Below are 27,000 nucleotides of genomic sequence, written 5' to 3'. Positions count from 1 at the left end.
ATATTGAAGTCCACTTCCCTGACTGTACGCAGACAGGGCTACCACTCACTTACATGATTAGCAGATTCCTTATACTGCTCAATAAAAATAAAATCCTTACTACACGCATGCCATACTATATTTATAGATCGGTTCTAGTATGAGTCGAATAGGTAGTAGATTTGTGCCGTAGCTCTGAAAAAATTATATTTGATGAATACCGAGTAAAGTTGAGCAGCGTCGCCTTTCAGCATAAGCTATCAATAAGTCCAACGAGCCTCACATGATGAACGCCGTTCCTTTAGAGTCTTTAGGGAAAATTATTACCCTTGTGTAATCCGTCTCGTCTTTTGTAAATCCCGCCTGACACTGCTTAATCCCCCACAGGGGCTAGTTGTCGGCGCATGTGCATTGTCTGCGATAGCTGGCCTTTAGATATGTTACGTCAGCGTATTGCCGTTCATCTTGTACACCGCACCCATTATACTTAGTCTGCAGAAGCCGCAAGCAAGGAGAAAGCTCTAGTAACAGAGGAAGTTATTAGACATCAAGTGAACAAAACGTACAAGCGTACGAACAAGTCTATGTGAGGCGACGAACGTGTGCCCTACACACTAATCAAGCGATGATTCGTTTCCCCTTCTCGAACTCGTCGATTCAGCTCGATAAACGTTAGTAAGGGCACGACGACAGGCACGAACGGCCACTACTTCTGCTTCTGGTCACAACAGTCTTAAGAATACAACGGACAACTATCGAGAAACAACTGCAGGTTGTTGTTTTCGTTGTTGCGGTTGTTGTTGTTATCGGCTTGGTTTTCTTCGTCTCGACAACGACGGGCAACGAGATTGGTAATATCGTAACGATTCAAATATTATGCTTGAACGAATTTGTCATGGGGGTGAACGCTATGGAACGCTAGAGACAACTTTACTAGACTATACAGATGTTTTTGGACAGATTTGCTGCAGCTTAAGATGACCGGTCAATAACGATACTTGTCGGAAACATTGGTGAATACGTACGTCGAAGTGGCGGGTGTTTAAATTTGCGTCGTTTGTCGGATCAGGTGTTTGGTCAGCCTGTGAAGAGCACGAAGTTGACAAATTGAAGGAAACCCATGCCTTGGCGAGGCCTCATCCCATTGTGAACGCTACGGGACGTGTAGAAGCAAAGTTAAGAAACTGAGCAGGTGTTCTTTTTGAGACTGACACTCGCAGAAGTTCTACCTATCGAACGGATACGGCGTACACAGCAATACGTGCTTCAGTCGAGGCAGATCCATATGTTTATTTGCTTTACTTATGACAGATGAAATTAGTGCGGAAGTCATTCGGTCTGCCGATCAAGAGAGCTGAGCGGGATCCTTTGGTACAGTCAATTGCTAGCAATTTGGTTAAAGCTGTTTCCTCTTCTATTGTTTGTCTTGTTTCAAGATATTTTCTGTATAGTGTACGACCTGTTTTGACGAAACCTGGTTCGCGATTAGACAGTAAAGGAAAAGCCGCCCCATAAGTGCTGAGTAACACTGAGAATCGGCTCTGGGCTGGGCCGCCGACGCCACCATCTGCAATAGTAAACAGGCCTAGTAACCCAGCGTCGACAAAACTGCACCAATCGTTCGTTGATATGTAGACAGTTGGATGGTAACGGTAAGAAGAAAGGGGTTATTGAGAGGGTTACTACACGAAGAGAAACAAAGACAGTCAGTGATAGTCCTACTTATCAAATCGACCCAGCTGACAGGACTAATCGTCGAAAACCGTAAAGGTCTGTTTTAGGTGAAACCCAATCGCTAGCGATTTCCGAATTCCGCATCAGACCACATTGATGTATAAATGTCTTCTATCTATTTAGCTGATTTGAAGCTCGGCCTGAACGTTCTTACTGTTCTTTTCAGTGTCATTCTGATAGAGCTCCTGCGGGCTTTAACTGTTTAATTATCGCCTGTGAAACCCTATGTAGCGGCCTGCAGCTTACAACCATGTCGATATTAATGAGACTTGTCATAAAGCTGCTCTTTATCGGGCCTTGCAGTTATCCTACCCATATGGTCATTATATGAACATCTCCATCGCCATGTATATGGCTTACAAAAGTAGCAATGGTTGGTGTACGTTGTTCCCGTTTTTTCTATCGTTTTCGATGGATAGATATATCCAGAGAGCAACTTCTCTCCTACAGTAATTCTTCGGAAGCTCCGTTTGTCCGACAATTCACTATCAACGCAGTTTAGTTGGTCCTCTTTGGGATAGAGCAGCCGTTAAGGATGTAGTCAGTTTCGCTGGAGTCTACTTTGTAACTGCAGGGCCTGTTTTGCTAGTAGAAAGGGTTGATAGTCCTGGTGATCAAAAATCAAACATGTGCTAACCAAGTAGAGGTGGTATGTGAAGCTCATCTCGAAATGCAAGCGAAGAGTAGCACTTCAATCGTGGACTTTATAGCGGAAGCTTTACGTGAACGCGAGATGTGAAGGATTTGTTCTGGGTGATCGGCCTGATCGATGGAAAGGTATTACGTTTTGGCTTGTTGCCGCAAGTTTCGAAATGATGTACGCGAGTTAAAACATAACCTGTTGGTGTCGTTATGTAGAATTTACCGTCACCGATACCGAACGTGCCACCGTGAACCAAATGGATTTATCTAAAGCCGATCAGCGATATTGTCAGCTTTTGACCCGCCATTGTTATTAAGGAGAAAACAGTCATCGAGCCGTATGGGTAAGTGTGACCAAGAACGAGATATGGAAGAAAAGGCGAATAGTAGCATGTTTACGCATAGGAGACTGGATCAAACGGTGGATAAGGGTAAAAGACGACCCCATAAGGGTATTAGAAGTGTCAAATATAATAATAAAATAAATTGGTTAAAAAGAGTGCGATCAGCTAGTCTGACTTATTTATTTCTAGCGATCTAAAAACAGCTTTAAACGACAAGTAACTGACTACGCGTGTGTACAGACGAATGGCTTTTATCGATTCGGCCCAATCCTCTTTTCTATTAATAGTTTCTAGCCACAGACCTCTGAATCTACTGGTCCCTCAAAATCTATATACTTTTCTACGCAAACGGTTGAGTTGGAAGAGTACAATCCGTCTATGGTTTTCATGATGTTTGCGCATGGGTCGGCTAGCTATCAAAGTGGTGCCACGTATTCTGCAGTCATTTCGTCTTCGTTATGCAAATATGGTTGCTACGACAATGGAACAAAAATCATTGTCTGAACTACTCTAAAAGGCTTGCCGCCTACCATTACCAATGTGTGGGCGTGATTTCAAGTATCCTTTATAGAAGCACAGCCCGTTTGCGACTTCACTTTGCGACACTTCAACCACGATACGCTCAAAGGAACGAGCACAGATAGATACACAAACGCACCGATGATATTCAACGCTCTTTCGAGCCAGTGATGAAAAATGTATTGAAATTCTGTGCGGATAAAATACTTAATTGGGTAAACTGGCCATCAGAAAAACACATAACCAACCGTCGCTTTTGGGAAATAAAGCATATGGCCTCACGCAGCTGCTGAATATATAGAATACAATTACAGTTGCCGCTGCTGGCGTCGACCTCACGAATAATAAGTTTCTGCTATCGATAAACGGCACTGATATGGTTTATTTGTTCATATAGTTCTGTCATTTTTTTTTTTTGATAGCGACCTGTCTTCTTTATCAACTAACGTTCAAACGTACGATTAGGACAGTTTCTATTTACTGTATTATGCACTGGATATGGCAGGGTGCCTATCGTACTCGTATATACGGGTCGGGGATGCATCGCTGTTTATGTCGTAAATATGCCGTCCCCATTTGTGGTTTTGGACCCATGTCAGGAGATGGCCTCTTGTCTCACTGGGCACAGGCTCTGCTATCGTACGCGGTTAACTGAAGGACCCCCGTCTGATACGCAAGCACATCTAATGCTTAGTGATAGTCACAAGCAGTAGTAGTGAGAGAAACAATGTTAGGGATGCGCTCTAAACCAGGGCTTTACACTTTTCGGAACCATTATAATACACAATATAGCGTAATATGTTTCTATAATATAGCGTAACTACGTAAGTTTCAGAACTCCTTTTAAGGTGTCATTAGAAGGTTTCGATCAGGCAATAACGACAATGCTCGCATACAGTACAAGCGACAGCTGCAATAGAGAATGTTTCATAAAACATACGTCATATACACCGTTGTCCTTGTTAATAACTAATCCTACTGACACCTACTGAACTTCCCAAAATAGGAACGTTATCCAAATGTTCCATTCCATACAATAGCGTTATCATGGCGAAAAAATCCTTGAACTTTTTTGATCTATCCTTATCACAGTCTCCTGTTCCCTAGACGAATTCGATGGCTAACTTCGCTTTTCGTAGAACCGAAGCCAGAAAAGGTGAAGACAAGCGATAACCAAGGCTAAAAAAGAACCTGTCAGCTTGTTTGTTGTCATTATTAGGGGCTGACCTTCACGTCAGAGATCGGGTGACCAGCAATAACAGTGCCGTGCAAGGCGGTAGTTCTCGCCCATGTACAAGCAAAGAAAGGGGCAAAAGCCATTTTTCTGATGACCTTTGGGTCACACGAACGAGCGAACAAACAAACAAAGTGAGGGTCGCATCACTAGCTATCTAGCCATACAGTTAGCAGGAACGCCAGTAAGGTTTATAACGGTTCAACAGTGTCTCTGTCTCCAGGCCACCCTCGTCATTTACCGATATCTTTACCATTACCAATATTTCACACAATAATGTCTTGTCGGAGTCTAGGATCTGCAAAACTAGCATCGAAAGGAAGGTTCTTTGGGGATGTGTACATATTTGACTATAACATAGCTGTCTTGCGACCAGTGCACGATACGTAACGTCGCTATTCTTCTCTGTCGTGCAACTGTCGGCAAACCCTCGATCTCACGATGCCCTTCCCAAAAGCTCGCGGACAGCTTCCTGGACGAGCTTATGATCCTCTTATACACGAGAGCAGGCAAGTATGAGAAATGGCAACCTTCCGATAGACTAATGTAAACGGAATTATAGAGAGTACGGCTTGTTGAGGACACGCTGTTACACAACGATACAGACGAACAACAGCGTTTCTCGATCCATGATACAACGCGATACGGCAAAGCCGCGTGCAGAAGACGCTCAAAGAACAAAGCAAATAAAAGCCTAAATATAGGCTTCAAAATTAAGGCTGTGAAAGAGGTTCGGTGGTTAGCAACGAGACTGGTGACCTAATGTCGCGTCGTTTGGCCTAGGACATAGCACATGGATGGAGGAAGATCAGACTATGACACAAAGAGCAGTAGCGGTCGTTGTGAGTGCTCGCTGTTTTGCGTGTTGGAACCCGTGCATGTAGTAGGAGTTGGACTTTAATGTAGCCATGTAAAAATAGTCCCATACATACACAACTACAATGGACATGTGGTCATTGCCATGATATCATCTAGTAACCTTACTGAAATTAATAACAATGGAGAACTCATAGCTGCATATAATACGTCCAGTAAGTATCTCATATTTCTGCTACGTATGTTGTATGCATATTGCAGTTCATCGTCACCTATGACCCAGATACAGTTTCAGCCACAGCATGCAACCCGTTTAGAAGACGAGCAAGCTTATAGGCCTTCCAGGCGAAAAAAGGGAAAAACTATAGGGAAAATCGGTGCTTAATATGAAAGGCTTCATCTGAAGGATGAATGAAAGACAGATATTTCATCTGAAGGACATGGACGTCGACAGTAGCAAGAACTAAAATCATCACAAAGAAAAGACAATAAGAAGAAAAAGACGACGCTGACCAATAACAAATGTAACTGACGATCAAACCGATTGTTGGCTCTTTATTTTCAGACTCGCAGGGTGAAGTTTAGTTTACTAGGGTAAACCTAAGTGTTTGTTCGAATTGACGAAGCTCTGCTCCTCGGGATAGATCAAATGCAATTGACTAGTAAATGATTGAAAAAGGAGCGGATCATAGCTTTTACAATTGAATTCTAGTGGTTTTGTTACCTTGCATCTAGTAAAATCTTATATTAATGGCGTTGCATAATTTTTGTACTAAGAGGATATCGGAACGAAGCATAATATTATCTATAAATTAAGTTTCATTCTAAACAGGTAAAGGGGCTCTAGGAACATCGTTTCTAGGTGAGTACTTGTTTAGAATGTGGCTAATTAATTTCACGTGTACTACATAGAAAACCTACTAACTTTTTAGCTGAACCTTATATAAATATATAGATTTTTTTATGTGTACAAAATGTGCAGTGTGTATATGCCGTTGAATAGATATGTATACGAAAAAATAGATGGAGCCTTTTATCTATTGCAATCTGAGGCCTACTTATGGAAATTTATCAAAGGCAAAGCCTACCGTGAAATCGAGAACAGCTCACTCAGCGCGATCCCCGAAGGCACGTGAAGCTAGTCGGATAAAAAGGTAATAATTTCTACAAACCAGGAAATAATGTAACCGGAATAACCCATGATCTTTTATTTTGATCAGTGCTGTAGACTAAGTCCTCCGTTTCGTTATTAGTGCCTACCTGCTCTTGTCTTTTTGTTGACCCATCAGAAAAACGTTCGTCAGACGGGGACTACTGATTCCTCACCGAATTACCAGTTAGCGGTAAACCGCATGGTATCCTAAGATAAAGCCAAGAATTTCATAGGACTGCTTCTGGCGTTAAAGTCAAAGTCGACGCCGAGAAAAAATTGACGTAACTGTGGGAGAAGCACACTCCTCAGACGCTCATATCCAAGGTACGGTTTGTTTCCATGAGAGGCTGACAACTCATTCCGCTGCCATCATTACGCTTTCTTGACAGCGAATAAGCGCTGAAAGGAGATTTCTTCTGTGATCATTTTATTGCTGTTATTGTTGTTATCGTCATTCGAGCAAACAGTTATTGTTTTTGGCTTTTTTTGCTACTACTTTGTAAAAACTAGATAAGGGTAATCTAAAATATTAGCAAACGACGAGCATCTGAGACTAAGTTTTTGGCGATCCCCTAACCAACGCGTTCATAGTCCTAGCCCGTTTGGGCAATATCAGTCAAGCGATGGTAACTAATAAACTGTTCACAGCTACAATGATCATTTTGTATTGGCCAACTATTATAATGCTATAATAACGAAGATGGGTGTTCCCGTAGTTTAAGTTGCGCATCGTAATATTTTCACTTAATAACTTGTACAGAAGCGAGTAACCTCAGCAAGTAAACATCTACCAAGTTCGGCTGTGACCTCAGTACTGATCACGTTGAAAAAGATCCTAAATGAGCCTCTAGACCAATAGGACTCGCCCTTTGAGGACCTAAGAGAGGACGGTAACAACGACTCGCCGTATGACACAGTAGGAACAAATAGGGATCGACCTTTAAACACATAAAGGCGAGCATATAACACATATTGTTTCACGCAGCCATATACGAACCCGTTCGGTGGGTTGTACATGGCACAATCGCTGTATGATCAGTCATTTTCACTAACTTTCGCCGTTGGTTACGTTTTAACAACACGACCACTACGCTGTGCTATCCTGATAGTTGGTTATGAGACACACGCAAAATTCTCGTGGCTCATTTGCCTTTAAAGATTGTTTTTGAATGCCGTTTCTCATGTCGCGTAGAGCTTTCGTATTCTGGATTCTGAGAAGCTGTTATGCTATGCTTTAGTACTCGAGGTGGCTCTCCGAATATTGTAACATAGAGCCTGTGATAGTGGCGATGGTGTACAGACAAACATAGAGAAATTAAAATAGTTTGTGAAGAAGACTCACATGTACTTACTTGGGGTGGATTGATGAGTGGTTGATATCAGTGCTGGCTGGGGAGAAAATCGAGGAAGATCGTCGGAGTGCGATGGTTAAAAGAGATGCAGTTTTTTTTTAGTAATCTTTTATTTATATCATTATCTTCTCTATTAACTGTTTTTATTAATTATAGCGGGATTGGAGGGTGCATTGTCAAAGTCGTACACTTATGTAACTATTTTTAATGTGTTTAACATAATCTCTGTACGGTCAGTACATTAGGTCAGACTATTCTGAGATTTCTTGGTGCTTGTTGGTTCATACTGAAACAGTTAAAAGCTTAATTATTTAGTCGTCTTGCTAAATTTGTGCGACAGATTATCCTTCAATTGATCGTGGCCCCGCCGCTTTCGATCGCTCGGCTAAACTACACCTTAAGCAACACGTTCAGAACCATCAGAGAAATGAGCCACTGGCGGTCTGACCATCCACCATGTTTTCACTATCTGATATGCGAAGATTCTACGCAGCTTTTAGAGAATATCCCTTTTACTTTTTAACGGTCTCGCATAGTATAAACACATCAGAGGTGGCTGTGCAACTTCTATGAACATCGCTAAGGGATTCACAGAAATGTACGTATGCAATCGAAAGAGCAAGGGATCGCACGGTTTTTTTTTTCTGAACACCGTCGTAACCACTGTGACACCTACATAATGCTTTTATCATGATCAATTAACAACAGGTTTTATCAGCGTTCGCAAGTTTATTCGTTCTCATCTTGTCGCTTGTCATCTGCTATTCGCTTGATCAGTCAGCGACCTCAAAGCGGAAGCTGGACGGAGACGCTGAAAAAGGCACCACTCAACCAAGCCACTAACCGGCAATTTTGGTCCGCATTCGTGTTCAGGCCCACTGCAATGATGATACGGGTGGAGTGAGCAAAACTGAAAACCATACAAACAAAATGAGATTTCTGCTCTCCCCGCAAGGTATTTCAATTAAGCGATAATTCCGGGTGTTTCAGTAACAGGCTGCCGCAACTATTGACATATGAAGATTGACAATGTTTACTGCATAGATACGAAGCTGTGGAGACGCTTAGGGACAGAAGGCAAACTTCCTATTTCTTCTCCATTGACAGCGTAAATACAATAGCATAAAAGCCAAATCAATTTTATTGGCGCTTGTTACCGCCGACCGCTACCCCCTATCCCCTTCCACTTACTGCTGTTTCCAGTCTGTGCTTCATTCTGTTGCAACGACCCGCTTGCTTCACTTATGCTACCTAGTAGTCGAAGTATTATCTAAGGTGTCCAATCTATGCTTTTGCCATGGGTGGTTCTTGTATTACACTCTGTCATGTAGGGAACAGTGTAAAGTGTGTCTTTGAAGCATTACGGCTTTCGTCTGTCCGTTCCATTGTTGTTTTCTCTGTTATGCCTGTACTGTTCTGTATCTCCCCATCTTCATCTCACTTGCACCCGTCATGCCCTTGTCGTATAGTCGTTCTTTGGCCATACCTTCCTCGTTCTACAGCCACTTGTAGGTTTAGCGCGTTTGCTGGCTTGATCAGATAGATCAAGCCAGCAAACGGCTACGGGCGATATTGACCCAGCTAGCCAACGCACCAGCCGCCGTTACCACTGTGGTGTCGCTACAACAACTCGTAACATAAGGTATCCATTCCCCTTAGGTGTAGCGGAGTCGCAATAAAGTTTACAACTTAAGAGTGCGATGGACGAACCGAGTGACCGTAGCTTGATTCTGTCTACTCGTTTGTGGCTAGGCCTCATTCATCCGCCATGTTAAACCTGTTAGAGTAGTTAAGGCTGTGTGCCTGTAAGGCGGTTGTAGGAGGTAAAATGAAGTTAGACTACGGCGCGCGCAGCAAAGCAAGACGTCGATTCAAACGTTGTGAATTGACGTCTTTCCACGTAGAAATTGTAGACGGCGATACGCAAACGGCGAACGCTGATGTCGTTGTCGTTTGCGCGATACGAACAACTGCTTAAGCTGGTGGCTGATTTTTATCAAGTTTTTTCTCGCTGAGATAATGAAAATGAACTTTTGCATTTTTAGCTTGAATTCCGAGCGAGTGAAATTCAACTTTTCTTCTTACACTAAGGATAACTTTAGTTGAATTGTTGCTAACGCATTATTGGATGTAGCGATTCAAACGATAATTTGTGGTAAGCTTTACATCGTTGAAGACGTAATGAACAGTCTGCAGATATTCTTAGTAGTAATGATAGTTTATGACAATCATACGCTAAAATAGCACTTCTAAGAATATTATTTGTGTTGTTTATCTTCTTCTAACCATTTGTTTATCGGCCTTACGGCAACACGTTGCGGCCTCTTAAAATGAAGAGTCTTGAGCGAAGGAGTTCGATTAGTTTTTGATAGTCTAAACTTTATTCAGAGCACTCATAAAAGAGGTGTACTGTAGCATTAACACTGTCAAGTGCTAAACATCTAGCACTTACCACTAATGGCCAACTTTACACTTACCTTTACTGTGGCCAGTCTACCGTTTGACGAGCATCGACATTTTGGTCATAAATATGGCGGCATTTGATAAGAGCATTTGAAGTCTGCCAGTGACTGTTCATGTAGCGCTATTACAAAAGCTAACTGGTCACACATTTAAGTGCTTCCCTCTGCTACTAGCAAACCTAATACAATAACGATAATAAGACAAATAACGCTCGTGTAATCATGTAGAGTTAGACGTTTATTACGCAACGTTATACAATACCATTTGTGTGACTATGAATCTTTCCACTGTAACGTAAACTCCCACGTTCTTTTGAAACTAGTCACACTTCGATATCATTGCGTTATAGCAACGCAATTCAACTTACTACCACCTGTATAAACCCGCCTACGATGCCTTAGCCAACCTTTTCATTATGAAACATCCGAGACAATCTTTTTTTAAGCATTCGAATCACAAGCTGCACTACTATACCATTAATGCTTTCCCGACCATCCATCTGATCCGTGAATTGATATGGCTCAAGATAGAACTATATACATAGATTTCTGCGTCTCAATAAATTTTACGTGTTGGACTTCACCTCACCACTCATACAAGTCAGCGAGGGTTTGCCCGCCATTGAAATAGGACCCTCGCAGCATTGTTGTTCTGCCTGTCACTTAGCTCGGCTCTCGGCGTAATTGTTCGATTGTTTGTTAAGGCTATGTACTAAAGTAAACGAAACCTTACTCATGGCCTGCTCTTTAGAGCGAAAGGGGGTCTGATGATCGCCTGTCGAGTAATGTCGCCCGACAGAATACGACAAGGATGTTTCTGCCAACAGCTTCACGCACGAACTCCGAAAAGCACGCTCAGTCCGTTTCCTCAGTCGAGCAATACGGTTATGCCCTATAATCAGAGAATACAGCGTTTGCTCTATATAGCAACTGCTTTCAGATAGGCGACAAAATCAAGCCACTTGGATGTATATGGTTTGTTACCGCTTACTCTCGATTTTCCGAAGGTCAACCGAGGGGAGAACACTTTCGTCAGAAACGGAACCTATAAGACGACAGGGTTGCAATAAGGTAGAACATAGTTCGACATGATAATCGTTGTGGACATTACTATACAGTGTAGTTACCGCATAGGTTGTACGTGGGTTTTCAGTGGAATATGATCAATTACTAATAGACGATTATGGGCAAACCCAGATACCCGGGTGCACTGACCATGTGTCTTGCGGAGCCACGAGTGAAGAGCGCATCATCCTCATTCAAGTGAGCCATAAGCCAGGAAGTGCATCTGAGGATGGAGCTTAGAGAACAACTTTTATTTAATGCTGGGTTCCGTCAAGGATTAATCTCATCCTATTGTATTATTTTAAATAGACTAGCTACAAGGAAACCTCAATGCACCGAACTTCAGCTGTTATCTAATTGCTGCTAGTAAACGTGTATACTCCTACGAAATTCGCGACATATTTTAAAAACAAGCGGGTTTTGTCACAGATTCTATCTAAACAGTATCAGTGTCCGTGCCAAGTGTCCGTACCGCCATGTATTTGAGCCTAACTACATTATATTCTTTGGCTGTGTCACCAGAACCTACCTATGTCATCGGCCAATGCTTCAATCTTGAAAATACTTTCAAGAGTCGAAGCAAGTATCTGTACATAACATTCCATAGACTCTCTCAGGCACGAATTCGCTTGTCATAGAACGGCCAACAGAGCTCATCATGGTTTCCTAGAAGAGCCCCAAGCGATTACTCGCTCACGGCAGCCAAGGGCTTTGGAGAAACTGCGCGAAAAATACCGTTCGTATTTTTCGATTTTTCCCTATGGGCTTATTGCCGTTTTCTTTGTCTTGTCTTACTGTCTGCGGTCGGCCACGCAGCTCTCCAAAGACAGCTAATGCTGTGACAGTTGCAAACTACGCTTTAGGTGATGCTAGACATTGGATTGTCATCACACAGCCGAGGGGTATTATGGTAGACATGTAAGAACGGTCTCATTATGTGCTATAGCTACGGGGGTAGTTAGGGGTTAGGTTAGTGCTTATGACATGTATCGTATCATATGCCTCGTTGGGTCTTAATCTGGAAATCGATAATGGAACAATTTTCGCTGTGTAACATGAAATTACTATATCTATTATAATGGCTTGCTAAACTTCCATTAAACACTATAAGAATATATGCGTTGATCTCAAAACAAAGGTCTCTTTCAGAATACGTACGCTACTTTTCTGGTGTAGCCAAGTTCCTTTTGGAATAGAACAAATAAAGCTCTCTTGCATAGTGTTTCGGCAAGGACTCTTTCAGCTGTTGTGTTATTATTTTCGTCAAAAATCGACTAATTTCATATCCAACGCATTAGAGGCTTTTGTCTATCAAGAATGCGTCACCAGGGCCTAATATTGGGTAGCCGCGCAGAAGTTCAGCGTTTGATCGTATTTCGCATGTCTCCCATTATCTCTGCGTCAAGTCTCGAATCGTATCAACATCGGTTAGTGTTAATGTGGCTGCCATGAGCGTCATGCGATCCCGGCTGTTCTTGTTTTTGTAGACCCCATAACAAAACAACAAATACATACATACGAAGGCGTGCATCTATACCGTAAGCAATCGTCACTTATCATCATGTTAACTGCCCGATATGCAGCATCATTAGCCCAGGCAGACTAGATAAAGAAGCTTTTTTTCTCTTCTGTTTAAATAGATCCCGGCTGAGGGAAGGGGTTTTAGCCGAGAACGGCGATGTCTTTATTTCATTGGAACAAAGGAGCGAATCGCTAGCGACGACAGCAACTCGGTCAGGCGGCGGCGGCGGCGGCGGCGGCGGCGGCCGACAAAAAGACCAAAAGCTAGAATCGCTTTTACTCTGGGTGTCTCGTCTTTGAAGCGAAGAAAGCGCTCGATAAAACCCGGGACTTCTGCTACAAGGGAAACAGAGGAAAAACGAAACTGAAAAGGTTTAAGGAAATTGGCCAAGTCGACGTGTATCCATTGAAAGGTAGCATGTGCCAGGCCATGATCTACGACGGCAATGGCCTTGTTGAGCGTCGGTCGCTAATCCCCTACCTGTGGCCGTGTGTATCTAGTTGCGGAGGCCTGCTACACAGGTGCCCCATGTGGTTGCGTTGTCAGTGGCTGCCCCCTTTGCCGTCGTAGGTCGGTGCTGACTACTGGTACGGCCAGATTGCTGGTTTGTTGCTTCGCTGCCTGTTTGACTTGTTGGTGGAGTGAGAAAGTGATAAAATGTCGAAAAATGTGCTGCTTCGATAAGCGGCAGTTTGGGGCAATGTCGGTTCGACGATGACAGCCATCTTATTGATGAGGCCGGCAACGATGTCGAAGATGGCAGAACTAAAGTCGACTTATAATATCATACAGATCTATTCGTATGTGGGAAGTCACTATGTAGTAGCGGTGGGGAAGCTCAGAGGGAAGAAGAATAGAATTGAGAAGATTGCTGTTACTTGCACGTTGCTCCTGCCGTTGGAGCGGCGACGAAAACACCGTCTGGCTAACTGATCGCGCAGACTCAATTCTTTAAGAGAGAAAAAACGAAAGATACGGAATAGTGGGACGTGGTGGGCTGGGCGCGAAAAAACTCAACTGTTAAAAGCGAAGTTGAATCGGTGCGAGCAATTGTTCTAAGTGGAAATAGTAGCAGTCGGAGTAGCAACACTAGCAATATTCACGACAACAGCTACGACAAACAACAACAAAGCCAACAAAAACAACGGGTACCATCAAGGTACAATAGGACAATCTAGGAGGCAGTATATCGTATCGCGTATTGGCGTAACGTCATATCAAATAGCTCGGATAAGATATAATCGCACTGCGGGGTTTCGTTTGATATATGGGCTCGAATGTACGTGAAGAGTGAAAACCAGAAGCTATTATTGGACCACCTAGGGGTCCGGAGGGAGGAGTTGATTTCCCGTGCGATTATCAACTCAATGGCTTCACCTCGAAGTTATCGGAATACAGAAGAAAACAAAGATGAATGACGATACCGATGCTGGTAATTACGTATAAAGCACAGTGAGAATTATATTGCTAGGCAATATACCATTGTATATTATAGGAAATAGACGCCATTGGATACATTTTGAAATGTATTATACAAAAGGTTGGACTATTAAGAAAAATCAAATATTGTGAAAATTTATTATGTTAAAAATTAATAAAGTGACTGCGAATTTGTTGTTATATTTTATTTAACTCAGATTTTGTCAATAAACGTCGCTGATATAGATTTCCTTAGGTAGACCATTTCTCTCTGGTATCGTGAAAGAAAGCATGTTTTGTACTTAACACCAATGTATCCGCGGTGTTCACGGATACATGTGTAAATTCGTCATCAAACTTCACGCTCGATAAGTTAAAAGCGGGCAAAAAAGCTCAATGAAACAAGTGGGTTCGGAAATAATTTAGAGGGAACTAGTGCTAAAACCCGGTCTTTCAAATGATTACTTAATGTCAGACGCCTACACGCCTGCAGGACACGCAAGACGGCCTGAGAGGCTAAGTAGATAGTTGAGGTTTAGACATGGAAAAAAAATAGACTTCATTAAGTGTGTGATACTACTTTTTAATAGCAGAAAGTAAAGGCTTTGCTTGACTTCTTTCACATAAGAAAATACTCTATTTAGTTATTAAATTATCTCACTACAGGCAAACATTTTTCTGAGTTAATCTACTTAGTATGTCTTAGTGAGAAGTTACAAAACTCCCTCCAATTTACTATCATAAGTTATACTTTTTCTATCGAGCGGAATATTCAAATCTGCTTTGTAGCCTCGATATGAGGCTAGCTTATTGTCACTTCAATTGGCTACGCTGTCAGCAGATCAGGTTCCGTCTACTGCAGCATGTGCCACATCGCGGACGCGTTTCATGATGGCCAAAATGTTCCAAAACAGTTGCGACTTGTCTTAAATACCTGATACTTGGTAGTCTCTTTTGCTGTCAAACGATTGGTCTTTCCATCTGAAACGCTTGCATACATTTACAGTTTATCTACGGCTTGACGATCAAGGCAAGCACTGGGCGTAACTCAAAAAACAGGTCAGCTTTGAGCCTTGCAACTGAATAAAGTTAGCCTTTACCCGCTTCAATACACTTCAAACATTTACGAGCCTTCATTGGGGCAGGCTTTTCCTTCCCAGTCTCGTACAATGGCCCCTATCATAGCGGTCGATTACTTTTACCTATCCACCATCGCTATTGCCTACGACTTTACGCTTCAGGTCAGCTTAACATCCTTCAGAATGTTGCACGACTACCCCCCCCCCCCCCGTATTTTACTGAGTCAGTCAGATTCTTCTCCTGGCATTTAGCGAATGTCGGCTGTATAATACTGCCGTATCGCACTCGGCCCGTGACTCAGCCTACAGAACACTTCAGTCAATTCGTTCATTGTTGTCCCTCCAGTCCCTTCTAGATTGAGGTCGCGCTTTTATAGTTGACTTATTCCTGATCAGTAGGACACGCTACCGTAACCCAAGTAGGTTTTACTTGTCGATCTAACAGAGGTAACTTATATATATATATAGTATATACATCCCTTGGATTAGAGTGAATGCGGGCATCCTTCTTAGGCATGATTTATCTCTGCCTACCCACTGGAAGGTAAAACACCTATGGACCATAAAATTTTATTTTTTTTTATGAACAAAGCGTTATTATTTTTAAAAGTTATGGTTGCGTATCTTGCTATGGACCGCCAAAAGAGTCACCGATGTATGAGGGTCACCGGAATGCTCCGGCTGATACTCTAGTTACACACTAGTTATTCTTGTCTACAAGACCCATCCTTTTACCTGTGGTTGGCCTATCTCGAAAAAACCCTGTCCCTCGCTCAAGTTACTACCTACCTTCGTTGTTGTTACTATATCAGTAATGTTCACAAAGGTTTTCTACGCTATAAACTTCAGCAAACAATATGCAGTCCCTATTAAGCTTTGAAGCAATACTAAAGCCTGATGTTCGATCTATGTGTGTTCCTCATAATGACGTTCTTGTTCTAATAAGACCATGGGTAGTCTCACGCCGAACAGCTACTCCTATCAGCATTCAGTGACTGTTCATTTGTCTCTTTACTGTGTTTTGCTTCCAAAGCTCAATTACATACTGACTTTTCTATTCTCTCTTAGGTTTGCACAGTCGTGCTTGCAGATCCCTGCTGCAAAAGCTGACGGGCATTACCTGATAATCTACACCTCTACGCCGGGCTAACATGGTGCATCTGCAATAGTCTTGAACTGATTTCTCCTATTTGGTATCAACGCGATTCGCGTAGATATGTACGACTTCTCGCTCTACTCTGCTTCCTTTTTCGCACAAATAGTCTTTGGTGCTTGCATCAAAACGCCAATTTCTTGCCAGTGTAGATGTGTGGTAGAAACAGATACTGGACCTTAGTTCTACTCGCAACTATTGGCTTCATGCACCTTCCGCTTGGTGTATTGACTTCTTTGGTAAGGGTTTGCTTCCATTTCTCTAGTTTGATCTAAGTTCGTCTTTGACCACGACTATCGGTCATTTGTGGATGTTGCGTATTGAACGCCTGTTTGCCAACAAGGTCGTTTCGTGGGTTCGAGATGATTTCCTTCGGGAAGAAGCAGCTTCTATTTCTTTGTACTGTTTCTCTGTCCTCCCCACTGAGCTGCACCGTTGTTAATGCCAAGGGCGTCATCGCATGCGGAAACTATATTAATGGCAGTGTATAACCTAGCATAAAATCTAGACGGACGTCCCCTGAGATCCATGGTGGTGCATAGACCCACGTGTCCTCTCCAACGGTATAACTGGATCCTGCTGGGCTGCATTAAGCCGCCTTGCATCCATGCAATAGACTACTTGCCCCCCTCGGGGCATCTGGAGCTCCCACTCCCTCGACTTGGTACTCCCAAGGATCGTGCCGGTATGATATGATAACATTTCCTCGACAATTGGAGGAAAGTGAGGGTATCCCATTGCGTGACTGATCGCCCTTGTAATCTTTGTCGATTGACACAATTGGAGCAGTAATTTTTCGGGGAGACATCCGACATGCTATTTACTTGCATAGGATTGTGTACGTGGGTATATTGTATGCATACGCTGGAGTTGGTAAATAGCAAAGATTCGTTTGGCTAAGTAAAAAACTATGCACATAAAGTAATACCCACCCCTTCAACTTAACAGAACATTTTAACGAGAAACCATTATTTTGTTTTGTTGCTCGGAATGTAATGGTGGACCTTCCGCCGACCTTTGGATTTACACGCTCTTTAAAGAGAGTGACTAATTAGTCAACAAAACCACAACGCGTCGTTGTGCGAGTGGTACATGCGCGTTTCTCCATCAAACTGCTGTCGCGGCTTAGCTTCGTATGGCGTCTTTCTTGCTCTCTCTCTTTCAAAGGCAGAATCCTTTCCGTCGGCCGGCAGGCTCATAACTGCGTCGGTAGTCGCAACCTACACGATTCTCTTCTCATCGCTACCATTCAAACGGCACTATCCACTATATATGCATTAGCCGAGTAAATACGGTAGAGCAAAAGCTGTGCGTCTTTTCGTCATCCGTCCTGGGCCTCCTCGTTAGCATCGTGCCGTAGCCAACGTGTCGCGACAACTGCGCCCACCAGCGCCACCAATAAACCACCAGCTACGGCAATGGGTAAACGAACGCAAGACCGCTGTCCTTTGCGGCTGTCCTGGCTGCCACTATCGTTCCCGACCAACGGTGGACTCGACAGGTCGATCACGACGACTGCTCCGTCATCACAACACTCGCCAGCCGACCATTGCCGCCGTCGGAGACCGCTGGATCCTTATTGCGGTCGAGTAGGGAAACCAGCGTCAATCTAAATTCTATAACAACAAAAACAGTGACACCAGCAAGTGCAACGGCCGTTGGAGGAACATCGCGTAGACGATTTTAGATTGACCATTGGAGTGGTTGAATAATAGCGAGACGAAACTAGGGAAAAGCGTCAACGAGAGCTTAGGGATGACTTACTTCTCGAGTGTGCCGACAACGGACACAGCATGCAGCCTCGGTAGTAACATAATGCTATAGGAATATGATATTATGATGGTTTCATGGCTAAACGAATAGAGCAGATGCGCTCGTGGAATCGCGACCAGTATGGGTGGCTTCGCTTCGTGGCTAATCGGTTTACGGGTGACTTGTCAAGATGGCGCGGTCTTTTGAAGAGCTAAACCCTCTTGAAATAATGCCATTGAGAAAAAAAGAGAAAGAAATGCACTCTTCATTCGGAAGCAATGATGATGCTAACGGTGATGATATTGATTGTGGTGATAACGAAGGAAGGAAAAGAGAAGTGGCGACGGAAACATGACAGTTGGCTTAAATCGCCGCATCCTCTACCTGAATAGTTGCTCCGATTTGCAATAGCCTTTAGCTAAATGCCCATTGCGTTGCAGCCTGCCGGGAAGAACTGCGGCAGTAGCAGCGGCGAAAGCGAGTTCAACGGAGAAAATGGAGAAAGGCCGATTGCGAGAGTAGACAAAGTCAGCTGAAGTAATGGGGGTTAACAGTGAGAAAAGATAGACCAATTATTGCTGACTAAGGTTATTATATATGTATATAGGAGACCGCTGAGAAACACAAGAGCCAATAATCTGGTAATAGTTACAGAGGTGTTGATTGTAGCACCAGCTGGCGGGAAACGATTGGTAGAATGTGGCATGGCGTGCTCATTAATGGTTATAGCTGTTGCAATGGCGGCGACAATGCAAAAATAGTAAATGTTATGGTCTAGCTTCGAAGCTCGGACGCAGCTGGCGAATGAAAAATGACTTAGATATCCATTATGGCCCTGGAGAACAGTAGCTTTCGTCGTATCACAATGATGACGATTTTTGTTCCTAAAGGAAAGCACCTCCGGCAGCATTCGCCGTTGAAAGCACTGGAAAACCAGTTAATATTGATAACAGGTTGAAGAACGAAGGTACTTGTTGATTTAGGGAAGACCTGATGCCTTCCATCGGAAAAAAGGCTTTTCATCGTTGTGATGACCGTAGCTTGTAAGCAGTGCAATGTATATTGCATGCAGGTGTTAGTTATTCAATCACTTTGATAATTAGAGACGTCTGTTACAGCCTGAAAAAAATGATTACGCGAACTTCCATTTTACATACCATATTCATATTATGCCTACATTTCATTGGAGGGATTTTAACCAACGTTGCTTGACTTTTCCAGCCAGATTAGCTGTAAAAATTGCCACAACAACTCGATGGTAGAACCCGCTCAATGAACGGTAGTAACGTTTGTTTAACTGTATTATATATGTAAATTACATAATGATGACACGTCCTATTATTATTATTACAAAACAATTTACTCAGAGAGCATCGTGATGTATGTATGGATGTATGCATGCGCGCAAAGCAACGCAAACTGTTAGGTTAGGTAAACAGGACCAATCAGGCAAGCGTCCTATAAGACATCATAGTTCCTTCAGTTTGCTCCTCTCGAAGGGGCCACTGGCCTTCTGGGTTGAATCATAGTTGGAGTATAGCTCTGTGGAACTCATATGGGTCCGTAGACGACGCGTCCAAATGCTCGTGCCATTCGTCCTATCGACGATGCGACATAAGCATTTCGCTCGATTTTTACAGGGCATGATGACGACCCTTGAACGACGGCCTGGCGCCTTATTTCATCAGCTTATTATGTTCGACTCTTATGGCTTATCTTCAACATATATCAGGCACGCGCTACTAAATGCACTTGAAGACAGGCTCTTGGGGATTGCCGGATAGCAGCTATATAAGGTGCAAACAAACACAAGTCATATATATGCTCTATCATCGTGAGGGCGTCTGGCCACATTGAGCCCGGGTTAGGCCGATCTTGGCCGTTTGGTCTTTAACGATCACATAATCGTATTATTGACTTTCTATTTATGTTTCTGTCCCAATTTAAATATAGAACTTGGTGTGATCACTTTGAAGGTGTGATAAGTTTTGTTCTACTCATATATGCTTTGCTTCGCTAATTAACTTCGGCACTTTCACTATACGCCTATATATATATATATAAAATTTATATGGGGTGACCACGGATTTCAACATACAAAATGCGTGGTCACCCCATGAAAATATTATAAACACTGGGGTATATAATACAGGTAAAGCAATGCTCCACGAGACAGTGAAGTGCAGTAAGTATTTGGATGAAAAAGAACAAAGGTGTGAAGGTTGAAACAAGGTATGTGAAGATATCTGTATGGCGATGCTGATGTACCATTAGCGAGTGACGCAACGTCTCGATTTTACGTATAAATCGCACATCGTATGTGAGCCCCGCCTTATGTTTCTTTTCTGACGTGTTCTGCACGCGCATAGCGAGGTGCGACAAAAACCGATGGACGAAGTTGACGCATCAGTAATGATTGTCTTGACGACATTCGATTCCTCCTGTTGCTGCTGACGGCATCGGATGTTCTGCTCGTTTGAAGCAACAGTGGATTAGCTTCTGGGTATCGCACAGTATTTGTTACCGAGCTTAGGCTTATCGACTGGTGGATCCCAACCGGTCCGGAATACCATAATCTGTCCATGTAGTCTCCAGAGATGCCGATGAGAAAAATTCGCGCGCTTCAAGTACATTCGTTAAGGGGCCTACTGCGACGGCCAATCAGGCGTAAAGTCGGCAATTTCAGTTGCAACAGATCGAGCGTGATATGAAGACTTGAAGCCAGTGAATTTACTTGTCCACTGTCTATATGCATCGATTATTTTTACCGGTCCTTATGCATAGATTTTGCCGTGCTTCGTCTGAAGGTATTAGTAGAAGTGGTAATGGCAGTCAGTTCAAGATGGAGAACCTCATTGCTCGAACAAAGCTGCACCTCCCAGAATATGTCTCAGATTGTTCTATGGCTGGTTGATGTACAATGTCAGATCTTTCGCTTATGTCGACAACTGAAGAGGTGAGAATCAGCGTGTTTTTGTGTGTGTTTACATGGAAGATGCGGGCGACAGTTTAAAGATGTCGTTCATATTAGGATATTCGTTAGCGTAAAAAAAAAAAAATGCTAGCTCATTGAAATCGGCAAGGTTACTAACTATAGCTTATCTACTTTCCATGTCAATATTTGTGTGTTTGTCTTAATCTTATGTACGAATGTTGCGGTTCTCTTCGTCTTGTGAATGATGAACTCGGTACGACAGTCAAGCCCATAATTACGTCTTGGTATCTACTATTATTGGCATTGGGTAATTATTTTGATTGGTAGTGTTATTATTGAGCAATGCGACTAGCAGCGGACTCTTTTACGAGGAGCTGTAGCTGGTTTCGACCGTTCGTATGGTCGACGCAGTACCGATCACTGCGGACTACCATTGCTCTTCCATATAAGCAACTACGCAATGACTGTTTGCGCAGTGTTTCAATAGCGTTCTTCGTGGTAACTTCTGCTAACTTTGTTGTTCCCCGTTACCTTTCGCTGAAGGGCTTTACAACAGGATGTTGAATGTGTGAACAATGTAAAGCGCGGTCAAAATCAACTAACAGCGAATCTATATCAGGGTCCTATAAAGACGGATTTGTACCGCACGACGCTAAATACCTCTTTAACCAAGTTCCGCGTTGCTTCGTTATGGGCTTTTATATCTGCAGTCTTTTCTGTCTTCTGCTATTTCGTTGATTATAACGATGGCGTTGCATTGCTTATTGGCGAACATCGGCTATTTGTCATTCGAACGTCCCCATTTGAAAAATGCTCTTGATCACATCTTGACTGATCGTCAACATAGAGCAAAAGGGTTCTGAGGCGAAATCGAAGCACTAACCGCTGAGCAGTACTCACGCTCCAAGTAAGCAGCGGCAGCTCGTACCGTCACAACGGGAGAAAAGAAGGACATCGCCCTTTTACCCCCCACGCAACCGATACGATAATGACAGCAACAGGCAGCAGCAGCAGCAAACCTGGAGGGCAGAACACTCGTTTAGTCAGAAGCCGTCCAGCTAAAGGAACGAGTGACAGCCAGGGCTAGAGGTAGGAGGGATCCGAAAGGAGTTCGGCGAGCATTGGCGAGAAAAAGAGAAAAAATTACTTGGAGATAGCCGAAAAAAAGGTCTTGGACGACGATGAATGCGAAAACCCAACTTTTAATGACAGCGCCTCTGTAAACGCCCACATATTCGCGAATGCATTAACAATTTAGTTGTTGAACAGCTGCCGCCAGTGTGGCGATCGATTCAATAGGGTCCCATTGTGCGTGCCCAGTTTGCCAGACATGCTTGAGCACCATACTGAGGTAAAATAGCAGGCCAAAAAAGAGCCAGCGACAAAAACTAATCTGTCATTCGAACTACTGGAGGCTACATTGAGATCATCTGTTGAAGGGCCTGCCCTTTGTCACGACCCGCCGTGATTTCGTTGTGGTGTGATCACAACTAATACTCGTTGTACCAACAGCGGCTGGAACAATATAGTACTTACTTCATTGGGGATATCAGCTCCATCGAAAACAGGAAGGTACGCAATCAACTCTATGCCGTTTGTCGTGCTTAATTATAGTAACGCGGCTTCTTACGTTTACATATAGTAGTATAGTATCTTGTATTATATATATAATATTTTGCAGTAGTTTTGATACGTAGTTCATTCTGACTAGTTCTCGTCCTGCTGCACGTAGCGTAAGTGATGGGATGCCCGTGGTACAATTCGTTGCTTGCTTCTCCCACAGGTGATGACAATGCGCGCCTTTTTAATTAGGTGAAATTAAACAGGTTCAGATGAATGTAGCAGCGATCGGTCAGAGGTGCTCGTGGCCCAGGTCGCATAAAGCACGTTCGGGACAACGACTACTCGTTTTCAACAATAACTTAATCACTGCTGAAGCCAGTATATACTAATTCTTCAACATATCGAAGCAACATAATGAATTCTCGACCGGCGATGACTAACTAACGCGAGGCGTGCAGCAGCCGTCCAAGACGCTTGAGCGGAATAATTTTAACCAAGGCATAAAAGCGCGAAGGTATTGGAAGATATGGAAATTACTAGTACAGCTTCAGAAGGACGCATATCCTGGGCTTAAAAGACAAAAAAAACACTGATGCACTGCATATTGATTGAACACCCGTAAAAAGCTAAAATAGAAAAATGCACAACACAATACAGTCACGATCTATAATCAGCGTTAGTGTTTATACTGAACTGTCTGTCTTGGTAGCTTCCAGAAGCGTTCCGGTTCTGTGATCATTTTTTGTGTGCCTCGACGATTTTTGGTTTTGATAATGTATACTTTCTGTTTATGTCACCATATAACCATGTACGGTTAAATATAACATGTAATAGTTCTTGAGTAAATTTCTTGGGTATTTATTGATTGCTGTTACGGCCATTTTCCAGCCATGGGACCTGCTCACACCCCCGAGGCCGAGGCCGAGGCTGACGCCCATGGGTTACTGTTATCATTAAGGACGGAGCGCGTGCCATCGACTCGAACATCAGCAAATCGTCAAATATCGAGAAGCTGTCTTGGCGAAGACAAACGATGCCAAAATGTCCATGATCGACAACGAGTAAAGCAAATGCTCTATCTACTTATACCTCGACATTAGCAACTGTGGAGATAGTTATTGTTAATAGAAGTGCTATCAGCAGCAACAAAACGGAAAGATGTGACAGTAGCGCTAACATGTATACCCAGACAATGAGCAACAACAACACTAACTAGACACTTTGTATATACATCCTTATGTTTGTGTGTCTACGATGTTAGCAGACGGACAAGAGTAACACCGGCGAGATGATGCAAATAATGGTCGCAGTTATAGGAAGTTGTTGACATCGATCAAGGTATCAACCGTGGGCGTAGAGCTACCGCCTCGGGTTATATTATCGCCGGCGACAAAAACACAACAAGAAACGAGTGAGCCGTCTGCCGCTAGCAATGGTCAGACACGTCGGGCCAATACCCCATCAAGACAGCAATAGTGACTTCGATCATGCAATAATCATTAGCTACTATCGTAAACATCGCTAACGGTGATTTTTGATTTAACACACCACGCCATTAACTTCTATACATATTCTCCGGTGTAGTTATGAGTTTGTCGTGGGTGCACATCTATGTTATTCGATCTCTGTTTGTCTCCAGTTCTGTCTGTACTAGTTCAGATATCTGCCTGTTTATATACTTCGTACGTGCACGAATGTCGGATATTTCATAAATGCCACTTAGATCGTGTTTCGTCCGTAGATCGTCGTCCTCAGACCCGACCTATGATCATGCGTACATATGAAACGCCGATAGGCGTTATGGTGACACAACTATTTAAGCTAGCGATAGTTCTAATGAAAACAAACGCAAACAACTCGTACGTTTACGGCGGAGGAGTCAGTCACACTAGAAGCGATCTTGAACCGCAGACAACGAACGTAAAACGACCCACAGACTACGTAGGCGTTCGAGCCTTTGAGCGGACATCGCCTACAATAAACCCAAGGCTCGGCCACTAGCTCGGGCTAATCACCACATTGGGTATCATTCTATGCTACTCAATGCTGCAAGGTAATGTCGACAGCAATATTTGCAGAATAAAAAAATATGGGCATGCTCGTTTCCTGGTTATTCATCATACGCAGAGGCGACAAGGAGGCCGAGTAATCAATGTCATTCCGATGCTGACGTTGTTCGAATGGACATGATGGCTTCCAAGCCGCCGGCTTACTAACCAGCTAGAATCTGCCTAGACGTGATTGACCAAAACCAAGAAAAGACTGTGAGAGATTTTTGAGATACGAAACAACGACCAAGAAAAAAGAACCGAGACCTACTCCTCGAAACACCTATTGCACCCCCTTTCTGCTGCGGATTCGAACCCGTCATCACCGGCCACAGCGGGAAACCCAGACGTCTGGAGTCTAAAGGTTACACGCAAAGATATAACGGTGAAGCAAACGGAGGGACAATATCGCTGTTGAGACGACGGCGCATAACTCCGGAGACAGGGAAAATGCTAGAATTACTTTTCCTCTTTTTTTCCATTCTGTCGAGCGTTGGCTGGCAGCTCACGCTGTGATCTGACCCGATCAGCATCATATCCTTGAAGCGTACACAATCCCCAGCTACCCCAGCTAAGAATATAAGCACCCATATTCTACCGTGTATTGGATGTTCAATAGTCGTGATAGGAGGTAAAAGATTCGGATGGGAAAGATTGTTTGGAGCAGAGGGTATTTATTTTTCTCGAAATTTCTTTTAGGAAATGTGTATAAATAAAGAATATGTGCTTGTGTCGAACTGATATGATCGAGCTCAACCTAAAATGAACTCCCCGTTGACACGTGTGGCACAATGTGGAAACTCATATGGGTTATGCTGAATCCGTTTTATAGGCGCTTCAATATGAGATCAAAAGAAAGTAAGGCAGAGCGTATCTGGAGGGTCTTATCGACTTGAATGTTAAGTGAGTTTAATAAGTAAGACTGTGCGATGGCAAGTTTGATGCAACTGTAGATACCCCTAGATAAAGCGTTAAAGTGGGAGATTGAAAGCGATTATCCGTACCGCTACCGATCACAAATCTTAGAAGAGAGCTTTTTTATACAATTTAATGTAATTTTGACGGCATCAGTAATCAATGTGAAACAGCAAATCTTAAAAGAACTTTAAACTTGTTACACGTAATAGAATTGTCGAAAGTTCAGATATACAGCCACGCGACAATGTCAGTGACTGATCAATACAATTTTTTTTTAATTTTTAGCCTCATCCTGCTGAACCAACCGATTTAATGGTCGGCTGGGGCGACAAAGTCCGAACATTGGAAATAAATATAATTTTACTTCTAATGTGATGTACTTTCGTTATATTGAACTGTTTTTCATTTTTGCTTCGTAATCCGTCGTGAAGAGAGAACCTTCGTTGACAACAATGTTACTGAAACTACCCAATGCAATCCGTGCCTTATATCAACCTTAACCTTGCTGCATTGGTCAAATTGGGTTCTGCACAGAACGATAGCCGATTGGCAGCACAAACGCTACTATGAAGTCTACATGGTTTATCTGATTTGCGCTTAGTCGCCAGTGGGCAGTTTTTAGCGACATGCGGGTTAAGTGTTGTCCTCTTCTGTACCCCTGGGTGAGTTAAACTGATGAGTCATTGGTTAGAAAAAGAACTCTGGCACGGTAGCTTGATCCAGCAAAGTAACCAAGTTGCTAGTACGCTTGCGTAAACACGCGCGCCATCGGCATTTTAAGCGGGCTCTTTTTGTTGTTTTTTTTTTCTATCAGGCCATTTCATATAGAATCGTTTTTCAGTCTCTTGTGGATGAGTTTCTCTCGCGCTATACGTTTCGCCGCTCCATCATGGTTTCAACTGCGGCCGCGTTGTAGGAACGCCTCCGCCCTAGCGACCAATTTCCATTTGAGGAATTTGAACGTGGTACGAAAAGTCAGCAACAGTTTTCGCTTTTGCCGCCACCGTTCAACAAATACGATCCGGCCACGGCCATGTTGGGGCAGAGTTCGCGACGGGACGCGCCACGTCGTTCGATACCCCTGCTTGTTTGTCCGCCCGCCTATCTGACCTCCCCGCCGCAACGCTACAACAACGTACGAATCTTTGCAAAGGCCGCTGGAAAGAGAAATTCTTTCTTTCTGTCTGTCTTTTACTACCATTGACGCTTTTACACATCCTCGACGACGCGCGATGCCAAGCGCCTTCGCCGTCAGCGAAAATCACCGGACAGACTAGCGATTTTACACAGAATTTTTTCCGTTTGTGCACA

General features: G+C 43.3%; 1 protein-coding gene and 1 long non-coding RNA gene across 7 annotated transcripts in view; one reads left to right on the top strand and one right to left on the bottom strand.

Annotated features, from left to right (window-relative positions):
• Positions 1–27,000, top strand: part of LOC111250273 (integrin alpha-PS1-like) — a 130,790-nt gene that overhangs the window by 87,140 nt on the left and 16,650 nt on the right. Inside the window, exons 1-2 of one of the 4 annotated variants that reach the window (XM_086987666.1) lie at positions 2,572–2,699; positions 5,530–6,422. The exons of 1 other annotated variant lie outside the window; for it this stretch is intronic. In XM_086987666.1, coding sequence (XP_086843792.1) covers positions 6,292–6,422 — 131 coding nt within the window. In that variant the 5' untranslated portion in view covers positions 2,572–2,699; positions 5,530–6,291. Of the gene's footprint in view, positions 1–2,571; positions 2,700–5,529; positions 6,423–27,000 lie in introns of those variants that run through there. 2 more of the 4 variants (XM_086987667.1, XM_022805230.2) reach the window with 2 other exon arrangements.
• The window catches only part of LOC147756026 (uncharacterized), a 31,827-nt gene continuing 12,731 nt past the window's right edge, over positions 7,905–27,000 (bottom strand). For all 3 annotated transcript variants that reach the window (XR_015326824.1, XR_015326823.1, XR_015326821.1), the window contains one exon: positions 7,905–8,683. This is a non-coding gene — a long non-coding RNA (uncharacterized LOC147756026). The remainder of the gene's footprint in view (positions 8,684–27,000) is intronic.

This window comes from Varroa destructor, unplaced genomic scaffold (assembly GCF_002443255.2).
Source record: "Varroa destructor unplaced genomic scaffold, Vdes_3.0 BEIS01000004.1, whole genome shotgun sequence".
NCBI classification, from domain to species: Eukaryota; Metazoa; Arthropoda; class Arachnida; order Mesostigmata; family Varroidae; genus Varroa; species Varroa destructor.
Note: the sequence above shows the minus strand (reverse complement) of the source record. Positions and strands in the feature narration are given on the sequence as shown.